The sequence below is a fragment of the Hermetia illucens genome, chromosome 1, assembly GCF_905115235.1.
Source record: "Hermetia illucens chromosome 1, iHerIll2.2.curated.20191125, whole genome shotgun sequence".
Lineage (NCBI taxonomy): Eukaryota > Metazoa > Arthropoda > Insecta > Diptera > Stratiomyidae > Hermetia > Hermetia illucens.
Window position 1 is genome coordinate 210,031,812 of NC_051849.1, and position 22,202 is coordinate 210,054,013.

At 43.9% G+C, this 22,202-nt stretch overlaps 1 protein-coding gene across 7 annotated transcripts in view; it reads right to left on the reverse strand.

Annotated features, from left to right (window-relative positions):
• LOC119652409 (rap1 GTPase-activating protein 1) overlaps positions 1 to 22,202 on the reverse strand; it is a 677,182-nt gene that overhangs the window by 7,056 nt on the left and 647,924 nt on the right. For 6 of the 7 annotated variants that reach the window (XM_038056527.1, XM_038056550.1, XM_038056543.1 and 3 more), the window contains one exon: positions 5 to 1,669. In XM_038056527.1, coding sequence (XP_037912455.1) covers positions 5 to 1,669 — 1,665 coding nt within the window. The remainder of the gene's footprint in view (positions 1 to 4; positions 1,670 to 22,202) is intronic. The other variant, XM_038056536.1, reaches the window with a different exon arrangement.

Sequence of the window (22,202 nt, forward strand, 5' to 3'; positions counted from 1 at the left end):
ATACCCCATAAATACTCACATTCACATTAGGAGTTTCAGTGATGCTGGCCTCCTTCTTTTTGCCTGTGGTGATAACATTTAATTTCTCACCGGACCCGCCATTTACCATGCCACTAGTATCGACACTCTGTGACCTCACACGTGCAATCAAAGCCTTCTTGACCGTATCAATGAATCGAGATCCTGCCGTACTGCTTTCGGATTTCGATGTATCTGGGGTGGGGCTTGACGGGCCAGTAGTAGAAATAATATCAGCTCCCAAAAATTCCCGTGTCCTTTCCTTAACTTCCTCTACTAAATTCTGTAGTAGAGACGTTCTGGTTCTAAGTTCTAATTTAGCGAATTTTTCTGCTTTGTAACAAGCATTTTCCGCATTTATCAATTTGGTGAGTATGAACTCCTTGAATTCCGGCCCTTTTCGAAAAACGGCTGGACTAGGGAGTGTTGGACCGAAAAATGGAACATCATCTCGGGCCGTTACGCTAACTTTGTACCTTGTGTTTTCTGTATTTGGTTCTAATGGTTGAACTATGATGAATGCATGCAAAAAGTGGCTCGCAATCATATCCGGCGAGAAGGGAGTGTTCGATTCCTGGAACACAATGGCGACTATATCGTTGCCAATGTGGCGCTTCCTTTGCAATTGTTGCGGGTCGCCTTCTGTGTATGGGAGCATGGTTGATACATGGAACATTATTTCACGCTCCTTGAACACTTCATATATTGCAGTATCGCCAGTGTGTCCGTTTTGGATGTCTAATCCACCTCGGTAGCCTTTGTGGTCTTTGAGTTTAATCCTTTGACCGAGGACATCGAGAAACTCCTCGAAAGCAGGCGATGAGTTATTGTTGCTGAACAGCTCCTCCTCTGCCGTTTGTCCGAATCTTTGGTAAAGTACACCGAATTTGAAATTCGATACAATAACGTGCTCATCGTAGTTTGCAATCAACTGCGATGCTTTGGGGCATAGGACCGGCATGAAATTGTCCACGTTAATCTGTTCGTTTAGAAGTCGCGCCATCCTAATTGGGCTCGGATTTGGTGCTAAGCATGAGACTGGTATGATTTCATGCATTGTTCCTGTTCGTAGCCTCAATAATATCCTATAATGCTCCTGATTTGCTACGTTCTCTGTCTTAATGGACAGGAGGACTGGCCCAAGCTGGTCATCGTAGCCCACCAAATTTGAGTGTTCTCTTCCAACGAAAAATCTCCTGTAACACTTGGCCGTGTCGTCTGTTTCGAACTTAGCTCGCCAAGTGCTTTGTGGTAGGACAGCATTACCTCTGGAATCGAAAGCACATTCATGGTCTGTCCCATCGACCCAATATCCTCCAGTTGTGGGTAAGACAATCATCGGATATGGGGTCGGGTTGGAGAGGACTTCTTGCAGGAGTCTCTGTGATGCAGGTATCGTTGATGCCGTGGATGATTGTGATGAAACAGACGTTTGTGATTGATATTGATGACCATTGGACAGATAGTGATGATGATTGCCACTGCCACCTCCCAAATGGGGTGAATTCGGTGTCGAATTCGATTGCGATTGTGAACTGATTGAATGTCGTAGGGTTGAACGACTGGCCGAATGGTGAAGGGTCCCATTTGGATTCTGTGATGTGATATCATGTGGTGAATGAGGATTTGGTATACGCTCGTCACGGGCATTCTAAAATGAAGAAATTGAGAAAGGATTAGTGATCAGGTGAGTCAGAACCGTGCGAGTAATCAAGTCCATTTGTTGCAAGCATGCAGTTTTGAGTTAAGAACGTGCATCCAAATAGTCGAAATTAGCAAATCAAAGATTGTTGTTAGAATGAAGGCCGCATGGGAAGAATGCTTAATCTAAAGATACTTCAGAAAATCAGATAGGAAAGCAGACAGTTTGTGTGAGAAAAGAAGGGCGGATGGGAGATTCGAATATTCAAATATTCGCGAACTGATTTGCATAAAATTTTTTATTAGTTTTGGTTACTCTAATTTCCCAAAGAACTAAGAACTTTGCCGTTATTTTCTGGATAAAAAAAAACTAGATACCCTTGGGAATCAATGATTTTTCTAGTCTCCTGGGCATAATTTATTCTAGCCGGTGTTTTTGCTACTCAAAGAAAGTGAAAAAAAAAAGATCTTTCCAATCATTAATCACCTCCTATTCCACTTTGTTAGAGTTTATCAACCTATTTAGAAAGAAGGGAAGTTTAGAACCTCAAAAGATGCCGACATCCACAAAAGCATCATATCCGACAGAAGAAATTGTAAAACTTGGAGACGGAAAAATTGTCTATGTGGAAATATCTCTTCCAAATGCTACAAATTAATATCATAATGGAAAAAGAATGTGACTAAACTGGTCATATCTAGGCTTCCGTTTTATCTTTTTGTTCATGTCGTATTTTGAGTAGTATCTTTATGAGACAGAGAATAGATTAAGAAAGACGTGTCATGTTTGTGTCACCGTTTTTTTTTTTTCAATAATGAGACTAAAAGTTGTTTAACGGAGATGAAAATGATTGAGAAAAATCATCCGGGAAAAAAGGGGACCACCGAAGTGAATGGATGAGTCAAAACAGTTTAGTTAGGAGGAATCAAGACGGTGTGTGAACCATTGAGAAGACATAGATTTCCAGGGAGAGACCACCTTGCTTTTGATGGAGACAAGTCTAGTATATCATCAAAGAATACACGGTAATACTTTAATGTGGAGGGACAAATTGATCCCCATGAGCTTATGATTTGAAGTTTTTAGAGGGAGGAAATGATCTGGGCTTTACGGTCAAATTAATAGGTCTTAGGTGGTTAGATAAATAGCGTCAAGTGCCAAAGTCAAAAGAGCCAAAGAGAGCAGGAGAGGGAAGGGGGAAGGGCATTGCGAACCCTTTGGGACCCAGCAGGCTCCCAAGAAGAAAGTTAAGCCGGCGATAATCCCAGGGAAAGTTGGAAATTCCTCGATTGCGGCCTCGGTGTTGGTAAAAGGGGAGGAATCCTATCCTCTGGCGATATCCTTCGATGAGTGAAAGCAGATTTGACAAACTTGGGTAGTAGTGCGAGCCTTGTCAGGGGGACTCAAAAAGGTGATCTGATATTGGAGTCAAATAAATTTAGCATGAGATCAATTGATAGCTTTCGCGGTGTAGTAGAAAATGTGCTGTGTTGGAGATACTAATACGGGTCCATAGGTCGCTTTTATTAGCTTGCCGGTGGAATCAGCGCGGGCAAGGTTAGTATAGGTCGGTTTGTGTGCCGACTTAGGGAGGAAGTATCTCTAAAGAAATGCTCCAGAGGCGTGGATTTTGACTATTGTGCAGGAGCATGCTCCAGTTAGTTCCATGGATCCAGAGGGTGCAAGAAGTTTGGAAAAGGGAGTTACATCATCAAAAATTAGTTTGGGGGAGGGGAGGGGGTGCACATTATATGTTCTACAAGGAGAAAGAGAGAGTGGGCCACCGGTACACAGGTGTCCGGCATATAGGTAAGTAAGATTGGTATGAATCAACATCAGCCACTGACAGGCAACTCAAGATTTGCTCTCAAACCATTCGAATGACGAATGTGGACGTGGCGATAATCTGCGAACCAAAAAGTAACTGCGGTGGTGATACGTGGGTGGAGGCTATGTCTGGACCACCGGGATATGGTCATCGGAAAAACAAACCACACAGGAAACAATAGTATTTTCGAGGACTGGCTCTCTAAGGGCAAAAATCAACGGTATTCATATCTACATCGATGATGTCCCTTCTTGCGGAATAATAGTACAATATGAGGAGTGAATCAATCCCACTTGAAAACTTTGTGGAGCTAAGCATTGAATTGGCCATGCAACCCATCGTCCGAGGCAGCGATTTTGTTCGATCGTCAACATAACATACTTCAGTACCTCGTTGAAGAGAGGGATGGTCTGGCGGTTGAGTTAACATCGCATTCATAGAGCTCCTCTTTCTCAGCATTGAAAACGGAGGCAGCGACTGCCGGAGGTGCAATAGAAGTGGCCAAATTGAAACAGTTGGCTGATCCACTGTTGCTTTTGAGGAGGAGACATTCCTGGAGGGTACGTACCAGTGCCTTAAACTCCTCAGACTATGACTGCTGTGATTGGAACAAGGCGGTAAACTTCAGCCGGCTCAGATCTTTGGGACCAGCTCGTAACATTTAGAAAGGAAAGCAGTTCCTCCACCCTGCAGCTAGAAATCTCCTTGAGGTCCTCGAAGAATGGTTGTGTTCCTGCATCGCTCCACCTGGAGAATATCGCCAGTGAGTACAAAGTGTTAATGGTCGCTTGGCTGTCGTTCAGAATGTTACGCTATCTTATGCGTGGGGCTTGGACTATGACCCAGTCATCGACACAAGCTATCAGTATTGTCAGTACTTCTCTTAGACTGGTGAATCCTATGCGTATCCGAGAAAACCCCCGCACCGACTTCACAGACCATCTTTGATCAGTGAAGAATAATGTATCATAGCCTTGCAATACGTAACCCTAGTTGGAAAGTTCGAATTAAAGTTCTTTGTGAAGTTCAAATTACGTGTTGCGTGGTTTCCGAGGTATTTCATCTGGGATGTTACTATGGTCGAAGAGTTTCGCCGTCCAACATCTGGACTAACGTAATGTGACAGAACTGCAGCATATTTAATATGGAGACTCAGGGGGAAGAGGTGTAAGAGTACATTGAGAGCATCTGTCCGACAGGACTGCAGAGCCTCAGTAGCACCTGCATATGTGGTCCTTTGGATCCTATTAAGCTCCGTGCTGGGATGGGATGAACCACGGCTATGTACCAGTGTATCCAGAGAACCATCCTCAGCCGGAGACCCCATTTTCTTGAAAAAGTCTTCTTGCAGACGTAGAGGGCTATACAGGCCTTCTTAACCCTTAGTTCTATGTTTAACCTTCAATTTTACTTAAACCACAGAAGGAAGGGAGTGGTGCCGGAGAAGCTGTGTCAGTTGAGTTAGAGTGTAACTGAGGCGTGTAACGTACAGTAGAAAATCAAATAACTGGTAGGGTCAACAAATTTCGACGTTAAGACATCTGGTCCGCGAACCAAGAGATTTAGCCAAAGGACAAGGATGAAGTCGGAACATACAATACATCAAGAGCCGGAGAAACAATAGGATGATCTTCGTAGTAGCCTTAAAAAGACCATACTGGGAACCAGAAGTAAATGCGAGAGGGTGTCGTCTCAACTTTCGAGGCTGCCAAGGGGGAACTATGAGAGGTCTGTGGACTTATTGCGGATAGAAGGGTTCCGGGATTGGACGGCATGCCGGACAAAACCCTCAAGTTGGCTGTTTAGATCCAAGGGGCACATTTCAATGTTGCTTGGTAGAAGGAGTGTTTCTCATGAAAGATGTTGGTTCTGTTACCTAAGCTCCAAAAACCATCTAGCGTTCCGCGTTAAGATCGTCCTATTTGTGTTATGAGAAAGATGTTGAAAAGAGTAATATACATACATATAACAGGTTCCTTTCATTCATCTAGCTAGCCGCGGGCCCGTTCGACGATTAGGAATGGTCATGGATTGTGCTCGGGAGGTGTTGGTTTTTGGCATGGTCTGTGCATTGGTGAAGCTAGATATTCAGAATGCCATGGAAAAAAAAATACTGTCGAAATCCTGGTTGGTAATCACGTGGTCGATTATGAGCTACCCGGGGATAATCGTAGATGCCAAGTTGAGCGTCAATGGGCGCTTGGATTATGCACGGGAAAAGGTAACAAAAGTTAGTTCATCTCTGGTAGGGATGGCAAATATCGGAGGCTGCTTATTACAGGAGTGGTGGAAGCCATCTTGTTATATGCGGCTCCTATCGAGGTGGAAGCACTGTGAACCGGAAGAAGGTGAGTTAGGCATACCGGTCAATCGCGCTGAAGGTATCTAATGACAATATGGGATCTGTGATGGTTTAAAGACCATTCTGGGTGGCCAGAAACGTCCAAAAGGTGGTAGGTATCCCAAAAGCCTAAAAAGATGAAGAAATTGACGGTGAAAGTCCGCTCGCACATATAAGGCCAATCGGATTGTTTTGTCTATACACACTTGCTTGCTTCTCTGCTAGCCAGGCTCGGTAATGTAAGGGCTTCCTTTGACTAGTTCGATCCCTCACGTGTTATTTAACAAAACTTCATGTATCCTTTAACCACTGTGTGGGCCGGCACAGGATCTTGAAAAATAAATAAAAACGGAACCTCGCGCGGACCTCCTAGTGAATAAATCAGCACGCGAGCTTAATTGGAAAGCAGAAGTATAAAAAGTGGCGCGATCACACGCGTGGAGCCGTAAAACTCCGGACCCGAGTGTCGCGATCGACAGGGAAAATCCACAACGGATCGTGTTCTCAATCCATGCTTCTCCTGATTCAGATGTGCTATGAGCCCGGCGATTGAGGTTTCCCACCACTAACTCTTACACTAATGAGTGGCATCCTCCAATAGAATGCATGAAAATGCTAAGGGTCTTAAAACCATTACAAATCATATATTGTCTTTACAGGCAGCTTGTGTCATCCCCTTGGATCTTCTTGCCAATGAGGCGAATTGTCCTTATCGGATGGGAAGGGTGAATTCATCCGAAGTGAGCGCGGATTTCTGAAAAGCGACTAGACAGGGGCTGTACAGGAGATGACAGCAACGGTGGTATATTCTGGAAAGGGCTGCTGGACGTATACACTTGACCCGTGTATTGAGAGATGGGTGGAGTCAAAACATGCTCAACTGGATTTATCAACTGGCGCAGTTCCTTACGTGACACGATTGTTGTAGGAATTGCACTTCGAATTGGACGAGTCTCCTGACTATTCCGAGAGCACCGCTAGATCTGAGGATCCAAGAGAGAATTGAAGTTCCAGCACTCAGGCCTTTGTATTATAATACAAATCTGTCCCATTTTAAACAATCAGAAACTTTGTGATGGGGATTTGAGTCTGGGATATGATGTCTTAACTACCTCGGTTATTGCCCTTTTTCAATTGGCAGCTGAAGTCAACGTGGCATACACGCTTGTCTGCTTCTTTATCAACCAAGTTCGGGAATGTGGATGTGATCCTTTAGACAATTCAGGGCCCCAAACGTCATATACGAAGTTAAGTGTCTTACATAGAGCCAGGGTACGTTAGGAGGTAGCACCAGAAGCTGCATACAAGTTTACGGACAGATGCTGCAAATAACGAGGGGAAGGCACCATTATAGATGCCGATATTTTTTCCTGGTAGTGCGTATTCTCGGTTGAAAAAGGATTGATTTTCCCATCAAAGTCTCTTTTTAAGGTCTTGTGTAAAACAAAACCTTATTAAAATCGGTTTACTATCTGCCTGTCTGTCACACGCAATTTTCTCAGAAATTACTGTACTGATTAACACAAAATTTGGTGGGAAGGTGGGAACTGTGAACCCTTACGCATGCGGTGAATTATATTGTGTGTGTATTTTAAGAGAGAGGGGGAGTTCCCATATTCTTAAAAGAGGGACGCAACATTTTTCCCTTCGAATATAGCCATGTGGGGTATCAAATGAAAGGTCTCAATTAGTGCTTTTCGAATCAGTTATCAGGTTTGACGTTGGTTGCAAAGGGGAGGGGGGTGCGCTGGTCCGAAAGGGGACAATTATTTCCAGGACCCATTCTCAGAAACTATCTAAAAGAAAAATCTGAAAAATATTATGGTTGTCGGAGCTACCATATGCTCTAGCAGGATAGGATTTGATAGGAAGCATCATACTGGAAAGTTTGGTGGAAATCGTACTATTATCAACAACGTTATAATAGGCAAAACTAGTTCCATTCGTGTCAAATAATGACTCGCTAAGAGATAAAATGTCAGTACCACGTCAAATTGAAAATTGGGTATATTCAACGTATTTGCACTAACACGAGCTATATATATGGTAAGTGGAATCATCGCGCGTCTTGCAGCCTTGAATCAGTTGAACCATTTGGAGATTTTAAGGATTATTTAGAGTAAGAGGGATTCGATGTTCTTGTTAGTTAATTCTGCCCTTCTTCTGAGCAAATTTAGGAATTCTTCCTTTTGCTTAGGAGGAGTGAATGGTTTAACCGAGGATAGACAGCTTTTTCCCAGACTATAAGGGACTTCTGGTTTGGGGGACGCTTGTATTTGGTCAGTGAACATTGAATTTATTTTTATTATAAAATTTCTTTATTCATTAAAAAAAAATGCAGAATTTAGCCTGTTTTCAGGACCGTATAGAGAACGTCCGAGCCCGGGGGAAAATTATGCCGAAAATTCGGTCACCAAGAGAAAATTATAGGAATCTGGTATTACCTCTCTATTGAATTCTGTATTCTGAGCTGGTGGACCTCGGCGCAAGACCGGGGTGTCTGGAGTTCCTTATTAAGGCAGGCCTAGACCGGATACTGGTTGTTGCGCCATTGATGATGATGATTTCGAGTCTCTGAGAAAACTTAGATCAGAGAGAAATTTCTCTGTTCTTCCGCCTTCCCTCAGGCCTGAATATCTTTTTTGTCACTGTGGGTTATAGAGACTCAGATTAACAGTCTTGTTTAGAGGTTCAGATTATTGAGTAATCTTCTTTAGTTACTAATCCAGACTTCCGAAATGATCATGAAGGCTTAGTACGTTTAGTCTAGATGTTGGATCTTCCAAAGGAGTGGGACCAATTGATTAGCTCGTCACTCCGATTCATAAATCCTATCATTCAATCCCGTAGCTCCAATTCGCATCATATTCGCTATTCAAGATAATCTTGCAGAAGGTGTTTTGAAATCTAAGACCAAATCACTTCAACCATTACACCAATCACGACACATTGTTGTAATCAAGTTCGTGATTTATCTAAAAATAAAATCTGAACCGGTTACATTCATGAATATCGAGTTTTTGCCCAGAGAGACCTGACACTCTTGGGACCATGTTGTAAATGGAAGTACTACGAGTGAATATCCATAATAAAAACTGCCATCTAAGCCCTGCTTATAGCATGAACGTATGTTCGCAATGAACGTGTAATAAATTTCAGATACTTTTTCTTGAATTCTAGCACATATACGTACCAATACCGCCAAACTACCCACACACTCGATGGATATTCAAAATGTAGCTCCAGTTTTCGTCTTACTACAATTTCACGTAGCTGTTGTGCGAGTTTGTAGGAAATACTGTGGGTATGACTCTTAGGGTCGAATATATTCACATATGCTGACTGTTTATTTTTGAAACGGCATTAGCATGCTGGGCAGATTCTGACTACGCGGAATAATGTAGATCAGAAAGAGATCAGTCACTGGCTATTACCTAATCGTGACTCGAAAATCATATTCACGCATGATTTGTATGCTGTGATATGGCTTCGTAAAAGAATCAAGTTTATGGGTTTGACCATTGACATCATCTTGGGTCATAAGGAACTCATTATGGAAATATAGTTCTGATGAGCTGTTATATCTCTGGAGACAAAAAATTGGTATATAAATAAATGATTCGAAATTGATGTGCTGGCTTATGCTAGTTTTTGGTTCACTTGTCGCTTATGCGGATTTCTTAAAATTCCAAACTGTTTTTCGGAATCCTTTGAGACAGGATCACAGAGCTGAGCGGTCTATTTATTATCAATTTATCGCAAACTCCCCCTTAAGTTTATTTTAGAACCTCAAAATTATGTAACAATATAGGTCATGATATGGAAGGTCATACTGGAAAGTTTGGTGGAAATGCTACCGTTATTTACAAAATTATAATGGGTCAAAATTCGCACTTTCGTGTGAAATTACTACACTATAAGTCGTAACATATATTTATATAAAAAATCCACAAAACCTTTCATGACTGTAGCACTAACTACCAACTTGTTCAGCTAAGGCATTTGATTTATTGACTTGGGAATAGTTGCAGTCGGGTTTGACGAGGAAGGCGGGGCAAGAGGGCAAATTCTTCCTAGTTCGGAGGCTCTTTGAGGCTCCATAATAGAGGTTTAAGCTAAGTTAAAACCTTTTTAATAGTATAGAAAAGGACACGAACTAACCGGGTCCGGATGTTCTCTCTACGATCCCGCTCTTGCATGAGTAGTTCGCTAAAGTATTGAAAATAGTATTGGTGGATTGTTCAATGCAGGAGGCTTGAGAATAAAAGGCATATGGCCAAGGAGAAGGTCAGGATCGAAAATGCTACGAAAGAAAGGAGGGAAAGGAGGGTTCACCTAATAGCCACATTGCAGTGAGTGCCAAATATCTGGAACTAAGGTAGGTGTTAATTAGAACGGGAAAAACAAAAATAATTCGACCTCAACTTTTAAAGAGTCGGTCAGGATTGCTTTTTTGAACTACTATCGAAGTGAAGCCTATGGGAACCTTTTAATAATGTATGCATTACAGATTAGACGGAGAAGTAGCAACTTCAGCGTGTGGGGACCAAACCATATGAGATTGCAGTTAAAGTAAACATGTGGATTGATACTAGGCACTTCTAATTCTTACTTTGAACAGTTTAGGAACATAGTTTGGCAACTTACTTTCAAGTGATGATCAGGATTATCCCCACAGACACCACTAGAAAATTTACTTCTAGCTAGAGAGAGCAAGTAGAAAATCTGCATATCCAAAAATAAAGGGAGCGTTAAGTTGGCCAATGAAAGCGATGAACCACCGATGATCTTTTGAAAAGGCGTGTTTAAATAAGGTACGCCACGGCGAAAAAGGAGAGAGAAAGGGGGAGAGGGATAGAGAGGGTGGAGAAGGAAGCAGAGATGGGTGGAGAGAGAGGAGGAGAGGGAGCGAGAGGAGGGTGATAGGGAGGGAGAGAAGGGTGAGAGGGAGAGAGAGACGGAGAAAGGGAGAGAGAGATAGGAGAAATGGGCAGCGAGAGACGGAGAGAGGAGGGAGAGAGAGGTAGGGGAAATGGGTAGAGAGAGGGGGAGTGGGATAGAGAGAGGGGAGTGGAATAGAGAGAGGGGAGTGGGGTAGATAGAGGGAGGAAAGGGCGAGTTTTTTTTTATAGAACCAAACTGCACACTACAACTACACTGAAGTGATGCAGATCCCTCAGTAACACACTTGATTTTGCGGTGGAATAGTGAACTGCATATGCAATGTTTCCTCGGGCCTGTTGCAAGAGTTGAGTAGTAATATCTGTAGTAATTAGAAAAGAGAAGGAAATATGAAGACTTCAGTCGTAGAAGACGAATCTAATAAGGCCTTCGCTGAGTTTTCTGAAGAATTCATTTGGGAATAGTAGAAGCTTATGTTGATGGACGTCTCTCAGCTTCGAAAAATGATCTGCTTTGACCTTTCCAATGTCTCAGATACATCCCACCCTTTAAAATGCTGCTGGGGCTATTCAACTAAAAGAAATTCGGCAAGATGACTGTAACTTAGAATTGTGGTGTGAAAATTAGATTGGAAACAGTTTCCGCTTATGTAGATGGTTGAGATGCCAGAAAGTTGCTGAGGTTCAGGACAGGACGTACTTGACTATTCCGCAAGTCGGGATGAGCCACGCCTCAATCTTTAAAATGTCTTTTTACAAAGATTCGCAATTCTATATGTCAACCTTCATCTTTTAGAAAACGAAGTCTACCCTACAAAGTAGGTACATATTTTTTTCTTCTCAAAACAGTCCAGCTTTCTTATCTTAAAAATGTAAGTGGACAAAAGAATTAATGTCATAGGAGCAGAACAAGCGAGAGAGAGAGAGGGAAAGACAATGATCCCCCCGGTACCGGAACTATCATGGGGCATGGAGAAGAGACTTTACTGAAACAAAGGAACGATAGTTAGACCGGTATAATTTTCAACCCGGGCCCGCATTTCCTTTCGACGCCCCTATCTAATAATCCATCCGGTTGAATCGACCCGAACGAAATTTGATGGATATATGAGAACTATGAAATCCCATGCATACAGTTTAAATTTATGCGGAGTTTAAAGGAGCGCTGCGAAGGGGGGATGTAAATTTTTTTCCACCAAATATAGTCATGTGGGGTATCAAATGAAAAGACTCGATTAGTACTTTTTGAAACTGATATTGGTTTTGTCGTGAATTGTAAATTGCGCGAGTAAGGAGTAAAAATATGCACACTTAAAGATTGACAGAACTCAGGGTAGTGCGCTTATATGAAAATATAGTATCAACTTTTGAATATTTACTGAAAAACTTTCTTAAGTTCATTCCAGAAGTACTAGCAGCATATAAGACAGTATTGCGCATACGTATGTATATCAATTTCGCGCGAATTTACTAGATCTGAAGCCATGCAAATAGCTTTCGGTTTTAGGCTTGTTTTTCCTTTCGTTTGGAATTGAGGGAAGCCTGGGTCCGCCATCCACTTGATGGCAGACTGGACCATTTGGAGAGTGTCTTTCTATCACTTTTCTGGACCATAGACTACTTTTTTTGGAATAAAACCCAAAGTTAAAAAAAATACAGACGACTACGGTTTCAACCAGGTTTAGGCAATGTCTGTTGAGTTGGCTCTAAGCTGGACGAAACCGTAGTCGTCTAGATCATAGTTAAGCAGCATAGAAGAGGATGGTCAGCTAGCGTTTATTTTGTGCTAGTGGTGCACGAAATGTGCTCTGCCGCTGCGATTTACAATCGGACGAGGACGTAGTTCTTGCAACTGTGCGAGACACTCGGACTCGTTACCGTCGTTGCTGTCGCTACTGTCTATGAACCACTCACCAATATCCTCCTTAAAGTTGTTACGTAACCCGAGTAATACCGTGGGAAGCAGGTACACCCAGTTGGTTCTGTCCTTATGACACACTAACGACGCTTTGAAACAACGGTGCTCTATGAGTCCATTAGACTTGGGATTGTACGGCGAGGTGCACGTGCGCTTACATTCAATAAGGTTCACTGATGCTCGGAGAAGCGTGGACTCAGACAGAATTCCCTCCTCAGTGATTATGGTTCCCAGTGTGCCGAAACAAGACAACCACGTTCCGTAGAAAGCTTGTGCTACCGACTCCGTTGACTAGTCCTTGAGTGGGCATACCTCCGGCCAACGTGAAAATCTGTCAGACAATACCGTAAGAAACGGATCAACGAGGTCGACGTGCACCTGCTGAAATCTTTTGCCTTAAAGCGGAAACGGCTAAACATGGTTTCTTGTTCGCCTTCCAATTTTAGGCCGCCGGAGGGCGGTCCCACGAGACAGGTCACCCTGTATCGGCATCCACGATGGTGACTAGCTCGAGGGTTAATGATGATGTACCGTTAATGACCAGCTGCTAAGACCCCGGATCATGGGCTTGTTCGTCCGCTAGGTCCTTCAAACTGAACTCTCCCACCAGTGACACTTTCTCAACCCATGATAAGATGTCCGCTACCGAATTTGCCCGATCGGAACGTGCTTGATTTGCGGTGTAAACTGCGAAATGTAGCTGAGGTGCCCTCGCTTCGATTTGTCTGCTCTACGCGAAAACGAGTTCCTTCCAGCATATGTTAAACATGTTGGATGGCAGACATTGCTAGAAGCTCGCGTTTACTATAGTTACGCTCTGCCTTGGATAATTTCCGCTCCTAGTATGCAAGCAGTAGCCACCCCTCGCCGTGCTTCAGTTTCAAGACTGTTCCAATCACTACATTAGATGCGTCGGCTACTAGGGCTAAGGGCTAGGGCTAGGTTCAAAACAAACCAGCAATGTAGCATTGGCCATGATCTCGCGACAATGGATAGTGTGCTTGTTCTACTAGGTGCAGATTCGCAGCATTCGGGACAAATCTTCGGTAATAGTTGAAAGCCCCCAGGAACCTTCGCAGGTCTTTGAATATGTTGGGTAGGAGGTGATTTCGTAAGATCTGGACACGCGACGTCGATCTTTGTTAATGACGTGCTCCAAGAATTTGACTTTCGGGACTCCAAAAACGCACTTGGTTACGTTACTAATGATCCCGCGGCTGCTAAGTCGCTCAAATAATGCACGCAGGTGCTTTTCGTATTGGTCGGGGTTTTCCGATGAATTATGATTTGACATGCAAAAATCAAGCGTACGAAGCCATCCATGAAACACAGGAAAAATTGCGCGGCATTATGGAGACCAAAATTGGTTACCGTGAATTCATATCGGCCGAACGGGGTAATGACCACCGTCTTAAGATCATCATCTTCGGCAATCGGGATCTGATGTAACGCCTTCATTAGGTCGACTTTGCTAAAACTGCGTTTATCTGTCAAACCTACGGAAATGTCTTCGATTTGTCTCATCGGGTAAAGGTTGAGACGCGGGACTGTCTTGCGGCGACAATAATGAGCACAAGGGCACCATGATTCGTCCTTCTTGCGTACGAGGTGGAGCGAGGTTGCCCATGGGCTGTTGGGCGGTGGACAGTGTCCCATCCTCAAGAGGTATTCAAATTCGGCCTAGCTGCCGCTAGTTTTTCGGACATGAGCCGTCTGGCTCTTTGGACCACTGACGAGTCGAAAGTATCTAAATGGTGCCATACCGGATTGCACCGGGTTGTACATATTGTGCTCAAACAAGTTAGCGTCAGGAACTGCTTGAGAGCAAAAAGCTTCTTTGCCTCTGTATAAAGAATTTTTTTTCCAGCGATTAATCCAATCTTTGGAGAAACCTTGATAGTGAATATTTCTTGTTGATTGATTTTCTCATTCATTTTTATTTTATCTAATTTTAAACTAACAACTTTTATGAAAAAAATCAAAATTCATTTAAATCATGATTTTTATAAAAAATCACTTGGTGTTAATCATTGATTTTAATCATGATTTAAATCAAATGATTTAAATTAATCAACCCTGTCCATCTAAGATTATTGTGCATTTATTCAAAGGTTCTTCTCCTGCTGCTCTGCTTTGCTGATTTTTGACTCTTCCCAGACCAAGAGCTATGACTGAGAGAAGTGGCGAATTCTGTCCAGGTAAGTTGACCCCACAATCGTTCAGAACAAAGGCTGAAGAAAAAGAGGAACGGTTTTTTTCCGAATGAACTATTTTATTATCATAAAATTCATGAATTCTTCATAATAAAATTCTGCCTATTTTTCCAATTTTAAACCAGTTCTTAACAAAATGAAGTAGATTTTCATCAAATTCGGGCCACGTCTATTAACTTGATACCACATCAACTTCTCAAAGAGATGCAATCTTCTGCTCCACATATGTCCATATGTAAAACTCTTCATTTATCTTACCTTCATCTCAACATCAGACGTACTATTAAAAAGGAAATTGAACCATGAAAAGGCAACATCTTCCAGATTACATCCGTACTGATGGTGATGAAGAGAACTCGTTCCGCGACTATTCATAAATCGAACATGTGGTCTGACTAACTTATTACTGGTTTTCGCGTGAGCTATATCGGCTGAATTGGTACTAAATCCACAAACAGCAGTAACCTATTGATTGTAGAATTGTGTCATCAGGTGATGATGAAGATACATATGTTGAATAATAGATACAGGTGAGCGTGTTAAATAGGACTGACATCATTCCAAGTGAGAAATCAATCGCTGATGGTTCATTGTGCAGAGCAAGTCCCAGTGTTCGATTTTGTATTTGATTTGGGGTTGATCGGGGATGGGAGGAGATTTGAAGGGGGTTTACATGTAAAAGGGGTTATGAATAAATTGTTTTCCCATAGCATAGATACTATGACATCAATGCATATGTAATAATGCGCTGGAGTTGGCTTCTACTCTCATATTTATTGCAAATCTCCTCTTTTTTCTATGGCAGAGCGTCAGTACGTTATTATATAATTTGAATTCGAAATGCGACGGTTAGATTCTATCAAATCCATTGGAATAATCACAATTGCAGGCTATTAACTCTGAAACCAGGTCAAGTTCAAAATCAGAGCGCAGAATAGGTAACAATTAGACGAGTGGTGAATGACTCATTGCTTACCTAATAGAACTGGTGCAATCAGATAGTTTCTATGGTTATTATTTCAGCACACAATTCTGAAATCGCCCGCATACAATTAGAGCCAATCAATGAAATTGTTAACTCATTTCCTGATGCTTTTATTATAGCAGTTGAGCTGCGGTCAAATGGCTGGTCCACTCCCACTGAATAGGCCGATTGCATGTAAGAAAATTGCAAAAGTGGAGAGTGAGCTGGCAACGTTTATTCGCAGCATGAAAATGAGCCTCTCGTCCAAGCACTCAGCGAAGGACGCAACAAGGGCTGAAATACCCGACGAGACATCGGGACGCGTAGACGGAGAGAAGGACTCGAAAAGTTATGCGGCACCTGCAACGGAGACGTCCCTCCGGAAAAAAGTCGGCAAAGGGGTCAAAAACGGGCTAATGGAGCTGCAGGAACTCCTGGACAGGATTTCATATTATAGGCGAACATGGAGAGTAAGAGAAAATCTGTGGGAAGCAGAAACAACCTTGTTTCCCGACGAGAACACTAGGAGTACCAAACGGATCGCTGACAGCCTATTGCAGAGCGAACTGGGAAAAAAAAGAAAAGAGGAAGGGACATCTGAAGGAGAGTTCACTCCGGTACTCCCCAGGGCCCAAGAGAAGAAGGCGAAGAGGAACAGGAGACAACAAGACGTCGCGCCATCAGAAAAACCTCTGCTTAAAATTAAGGCGGACACGAGGGACGGAGCACCATAAGAAAAGGTGGGGAGACGAGGGAGGATTTGACCGTCAACTCTGCTTATTAAGCCGACGGAAGGCAAGACGTTTGCGGAAGTCCTCAGTGAAATCCCTTCCAAGATTAAACCCGAAGATAACAGAGTAGAAGTGTCTTCCATTCGTAAAACGAAGGGTGGTGGAGTCCTAGTCGAACTAGGCCCGAAGACAATAAATAAAGTTACGTTCTGTGAATCAGTCAAGGGGCTTCTGGGAGGAAAAGCTTTGGTTTTCAGCTTGGAATCCGTGTGTTCTCTGGAAATCCGACACCTTGACTGCTTCACAGAAAAAAAAAACGAGACAGAAGAGGCCATCAAACGCGAAGATCCGGAGGTAACCTATACTAGGATTGGTGTCACCTCTGTGAACTCTCGAGGCCAAAAACTCGAAGTTGCCGAGCAATCTGCGAGGGGGCTTCTAAACAGCGCGGAAAATAAGAATTGGTTGGGTAGTGGGTAGGATAAGAATCCGGGCCGCTCCAACCAAATACCACAGATGTTTGGGTTATGGGCACACATCTGCAACCTGTCGGGGACCTGACAGAAGGGCAGCATGCCGTAAATGCGGCCAGACATGCCATAAAGTGAACACCTGCAATGAAAAGGAAAGCTGCGTCCTATGCAGGGACCGTGGCGTGACTGATGAGAACGATGCGCACACTGCCGACTCGGGGCGGTGTCCAGTTTTCAGAGCAGAATTAGAAAGAGCTAGGACGCGATCAACATGATTCGCATCCTACAAATGAATATGCACGTTCACGAGTTGCTAGCGCAGTTCGGTGCGGAGACCAAAGTTGATTTAGTACTCATCAGTGAGCAGTACCAAAACAAGGGTCCAGCTTCATGGCACCCTGACATATCAGATACCGCTGACATCTGGGTTCGGGACGGCACCCTCCTTAAGGTTCTTAGCCAAGGCCGAGAGGATAGCTTTGTCTGGATTCAGTGTTCGGGGATAACGTTTTTTAAGTGTCTATCTTACGCCGAATGAGACGATACCGCACTTTCGATAGAGGCTTGATGCTTTGGAGGACGCTATCTTAGGCACAAATCCGCGGATACTGGCCGGGGGCGACTTCAATGCTATGGCACTTGAATGGGGTATGCCTCACACAGGAGCAGCAGTAGGATCACTCTGAAGACCATTCGACATCAACGACCGTCTACGACAAGGGGATGCGCTATCATGCGTCAGCACCGAAAACCAACCAACCAACAACATCAAACCGCACTGGTCAAACGGGAAGAATAAAGATAGGAGACTACAACTTTGAGACCGTTGATAATTTTTCCTATCTAGGGTCGAAAATCACAACCGATAACAGCTACGATGATGAAATCCGCGCACGGTGGTTGGCTGCTAACAGAGCCTATTTCAGCTTATGAAAATTGTTCCGCTCGAAACGACTCACCATAAGGTCAAAGCTCTTACTGTACAAGACAATGATCTTGCCAGTCCTCATGTATTCCTCGGAGACTTGGGTTCTTAGCAAGAAGAATTGCGACCTCTTGGCCGCGTTCGAGAGAAGAATACTCCAAAGAATTTTTGGCTCCCTACTTGAGGATGGACGATTCCGTAGCCTACATAACGACGAAATCAATGAGCGATACCATGATATACCATGATGTGGATAAAATCCGGCTCAAAAGGTTACGGTGGGCGGGTCACTTAATCCGTATGGATGAGGATGATCCAGCCCGGAAAGTCTATAAGGGCAATATCTATGGTAGAAACAGAAGACGAGGCAGACCCTGCCTAAAATGGAGCGATGGCGTAGGTCAGGACGCCAGACAGCTTTTAGGGATATCGAATTGGTGGACCTCGGCGCAAAACCGGGATGTCTGGAGTTCCGGCCTAGACTGGATACCGGTTGTTGCGCCGTTGATGATGATTAGGATGGCTCATACAGACTCCAGAGGGAAATGAATTCTGGATATGACGGGGAGAACAGGACTGGTAGTTCTAAACACCGGATCCATCCCAACGTTTTGGCGCTCGGGCTGCGAGGGAAGCATTCCAGACGCAACCTTCGCGTCGGAATCACTGGTGTCGCTGTTGGATGGGTGGCAAGTTGTGGAAGACTTTTCGGCAAGCGACCATCAATACATTGACTTCGAAGTGATGGACACAAACTGTCGGTGTACGCCACCCTGGCGATCTTTCTGTGCATGGAACCTCGCGAAAGTGAACACCGGCAGGCTTGTCGAAATTCTTGGAACAGGTGGGGCCGCGCTGGAGGAAACTGCTGGGGGCATAGGCGCTGCAGTCGACACAGTTATGAACCTGATAACGACGACCTGCGGAGCCCCCATACCCAGGAGGGAATCGAGACGTGGCAAACTTTCTATGTATTGGTGGACAGTGGAAATTGCAGAGCTCTCGAAGGAGTGTCACAGGCTCCGCTGCTTAACACAAGGTCTAAGCAACCGGGAGGAGGCATGTATCATAACAACGGAGTACAAATCAACCAAAAGGAGACCCCTCAGCGCAATAAACAAGAGCAAATTCCGCTGCTAGCAGGATCTGGTCGGCGAGGTGAATGGTGATCCGTGGGGACTCGGTTACAAACTGGTAACCCGAAAAATCGGTTCTCTGCGGAAACCCTGTTTACTTAAGGCCACTTTTCTCTATAAAAAAGTTGGAACATGCAGTCCTCTCTATGAAAAGCAAGAAGTTGCCAGAACCCGATGGTATTCCAGCAGGGGTATACAAACTGGTATTCCAGCATCGACCAGAACTACTGCTCGGTGCATTCAACGCTTGCCTGAAAGAGGCCACTTTCTCTGCTCGTTGGAAGATTGCGAAGCTTGCGCTGATTGCGGCGATCTTGATATCGCCCACTATGTATGCTTGACACCGCTAGGAAAGTGCTCGGAAAGCTCATCAGAAGTAGACTCGCTGAAGCGATACGCGCGTTTTAGAGAAGGGAGATCCACAGTTGATGCTGTCATGCAAGTCGTGGATGCCGTTCGACGAGCCGTGGCACATGGCCAACGAACTCGACGGGTGGTGTTCATCGTAACGCTTGACGTCAGAAACGCTTTTGATTCCGTACGATGGAAAGACATTCTAGGCACACTAGACAATACTTTCCATGGGCCGAAGTGTCTCTTATGAATATTGAGGGACTATCTGAGGAATCGCTTCCTGCTCTATGAAACACTAAAGGGTCAAAGGAGGATGGAGGTCACGTCGCGATAGCACAGGAATCCATCTTAGGGCCGGACTTCTGGAACGCTACCTATGATAATCTACTTAAACTCGACATGTCAGAAGAAACGTGCCTGGTTGGCTATGCAGATGATATTGCGGTCCTTCTGCTGGACGCACTGTCGAACAGGCGCAAAACAGACTCGGCATATTGATGCGACGAGTAAGCGGATGGACGACTATTCATGGTTTCAACCTTGCATTGGAAAAAACTGAAATAGTCATCTTGACTAAAAAGAGAATTTCGACTCCGCGTCGATAATCGAGTCAAAACCAGCGGTAAAGTACCTTGGGTTGACTCTTTAATTCAAAGATGAGCTTTTTTGAGCAAATCATAGCAGCAGTGAACAAGGCTGCAGCTGGAGTTTCGGCGATAAGTAGGCTAACATTGGGGGCCCTACGTCTAGCAGGCGACGTCTCCTGATGAGCTCAACGCAGTCTGTCCTGCTCTACGGAGCAGAGGTATGGTACTGACGCTTTTGGCAAGGAGGTATATCATAAATGTCTCGCGAAAGTACAGAGACGAGGAGCTTTGCGGGTGGCGTCTGCGTACCTGCCATGATGGTGATCGCGGGAGTGATCCCGTTGCCCTTGTTGCTAAGGAGCGTCAAGCCTCGTGAAGCTCGTGAAGAACGGTAACGCACTCTAGAGGAGTGGCAGCTCTCTTGGCAAAATTAAACTAGAGGCAGATGGACTGCGCTGTTCATCGACAACTTAGGTGCGTGGCTGGTTCGGAAGCATGGGGAAACTGACTATTTCGTTACCCAATTTTTAAGTGGGCATGGATGTTTTCAGTCCTACCTGCACAAGATTGGAAAGGCGCGATCTCTGGATTGTGTGTTTTACAATGGAGTTGTTGATGACGCCCAGCACACGTTTTTTCTTGTGGAAGGTGGGATGGATTTCATCAGCAGCTCTATTTAAACACAGGGGATCCCTCTCCAGACAACATTGTCGAAGAGATGCTGAGGAGTGCTGACAGGTGGAGCCGTGTTGCCCATTACGTTCGGATCCTTCTCGTTGCTAAGAAGGTAGAGCTCGACTGGTGGAGAAACCGGATGGCAGGGGGTTCCTTGAACTGACAGTTCCTTTCTTCCTCTCTTCTCCCGTTGGTGAAAGGAATTCCGTGATTTGAAGGCTCCGCAAGGCGGGAGAGTTCGGGGACTAGCCCGAAGTAATGTGACAAACGGTTCCAGGCTAGCTCTCTGACAATAAGGAGGTGTTTAGTTGGTAGTCCGATTACGTACCGAACCTACCCTACCCAAAAAAATACCTAATGGAACTGGTGCAATCAGATAGTTTCTATGACGTTCGGTATTCGAACCTAATGAATGATTCAATCCATATTGGATTCAAAAGAATCGATGAACTTCTGGGGAAGGATACTCGTTTTACTACTGAAACACTAGAAACATTTTACGACCCAACATAAAGACAATCTATTCCATAAACTATTCAAAAGCACACCCCGAAATAGGTTGTTCCTCACCAGGAATAACCCTTTCAACAACATAAAATTACTGAAATTTTATAGCTTAATAACTTATTACACAACTGCGACAACACAAAAATATCCTTGCATACTTAAGTAGCCACACTTAGCGCAAGGGTAATTTTAAGGGGGACAAGTGGAGCAAGAGAGCAAGCCAACCATCATCAAAAATATGAACTTATTTAGCCAAGGATATTATTTCGAGCTCTTTATGGTCGGGGGAGTTTCATGCTGGAGTCGATTAGAGCCATTTTTTTTTCCAGGTGAAGGTAAACATAAAAAGGGTCACATAGTTGAATGTTTAAGGACTATGAATGGTGTCCGGGAGATGATGGTGAAGGGTTGCGGAAACTTATTGTGAGGAAAGGTAACGAAGCGAACAGTGAGAAGAGCTGGCCTAGTTGGATAGTTCGGACTGGAAGGACATCCTAATTCTGCGTGTTTATGGCTGAGTTGGGGACATTTTTCGGATTATCTGAATGTGTTTCAGTATTAAGAGTAGTTTTATGATGGCAATCGATGTTCTTCAACGATAAGGGCTAATAGATAATCTGTTTTGATATCGGTCATAAAATGGGATTTAGTCTAATATTTTTGCTTTTAAGATTGATCGAAGTCTGTTACTGTTACTTATTATAGATAATTGTATCTTTTCTTCGAAATGACCAGCGCTGTTAAATTTTCATTGGAAACAATCCAATTTTTTATTGAGCTTCAACCTAGGCTTCATAAATCTGGATGCTAACTAAGTAGCCCTAGTGGCCAGTTGGTTTCTAGATAAAAGATTCGAATATGCAAAAATGGCTAATAAAAAATGATTTCTTGGGAATCTTTAAATTTATGCCATTAAACATTCGTTCACTATACCCCGCCTGCGATAAAATATCGAGGAAAGACCATTTCTGGGTCCGCTTCGTATCTCA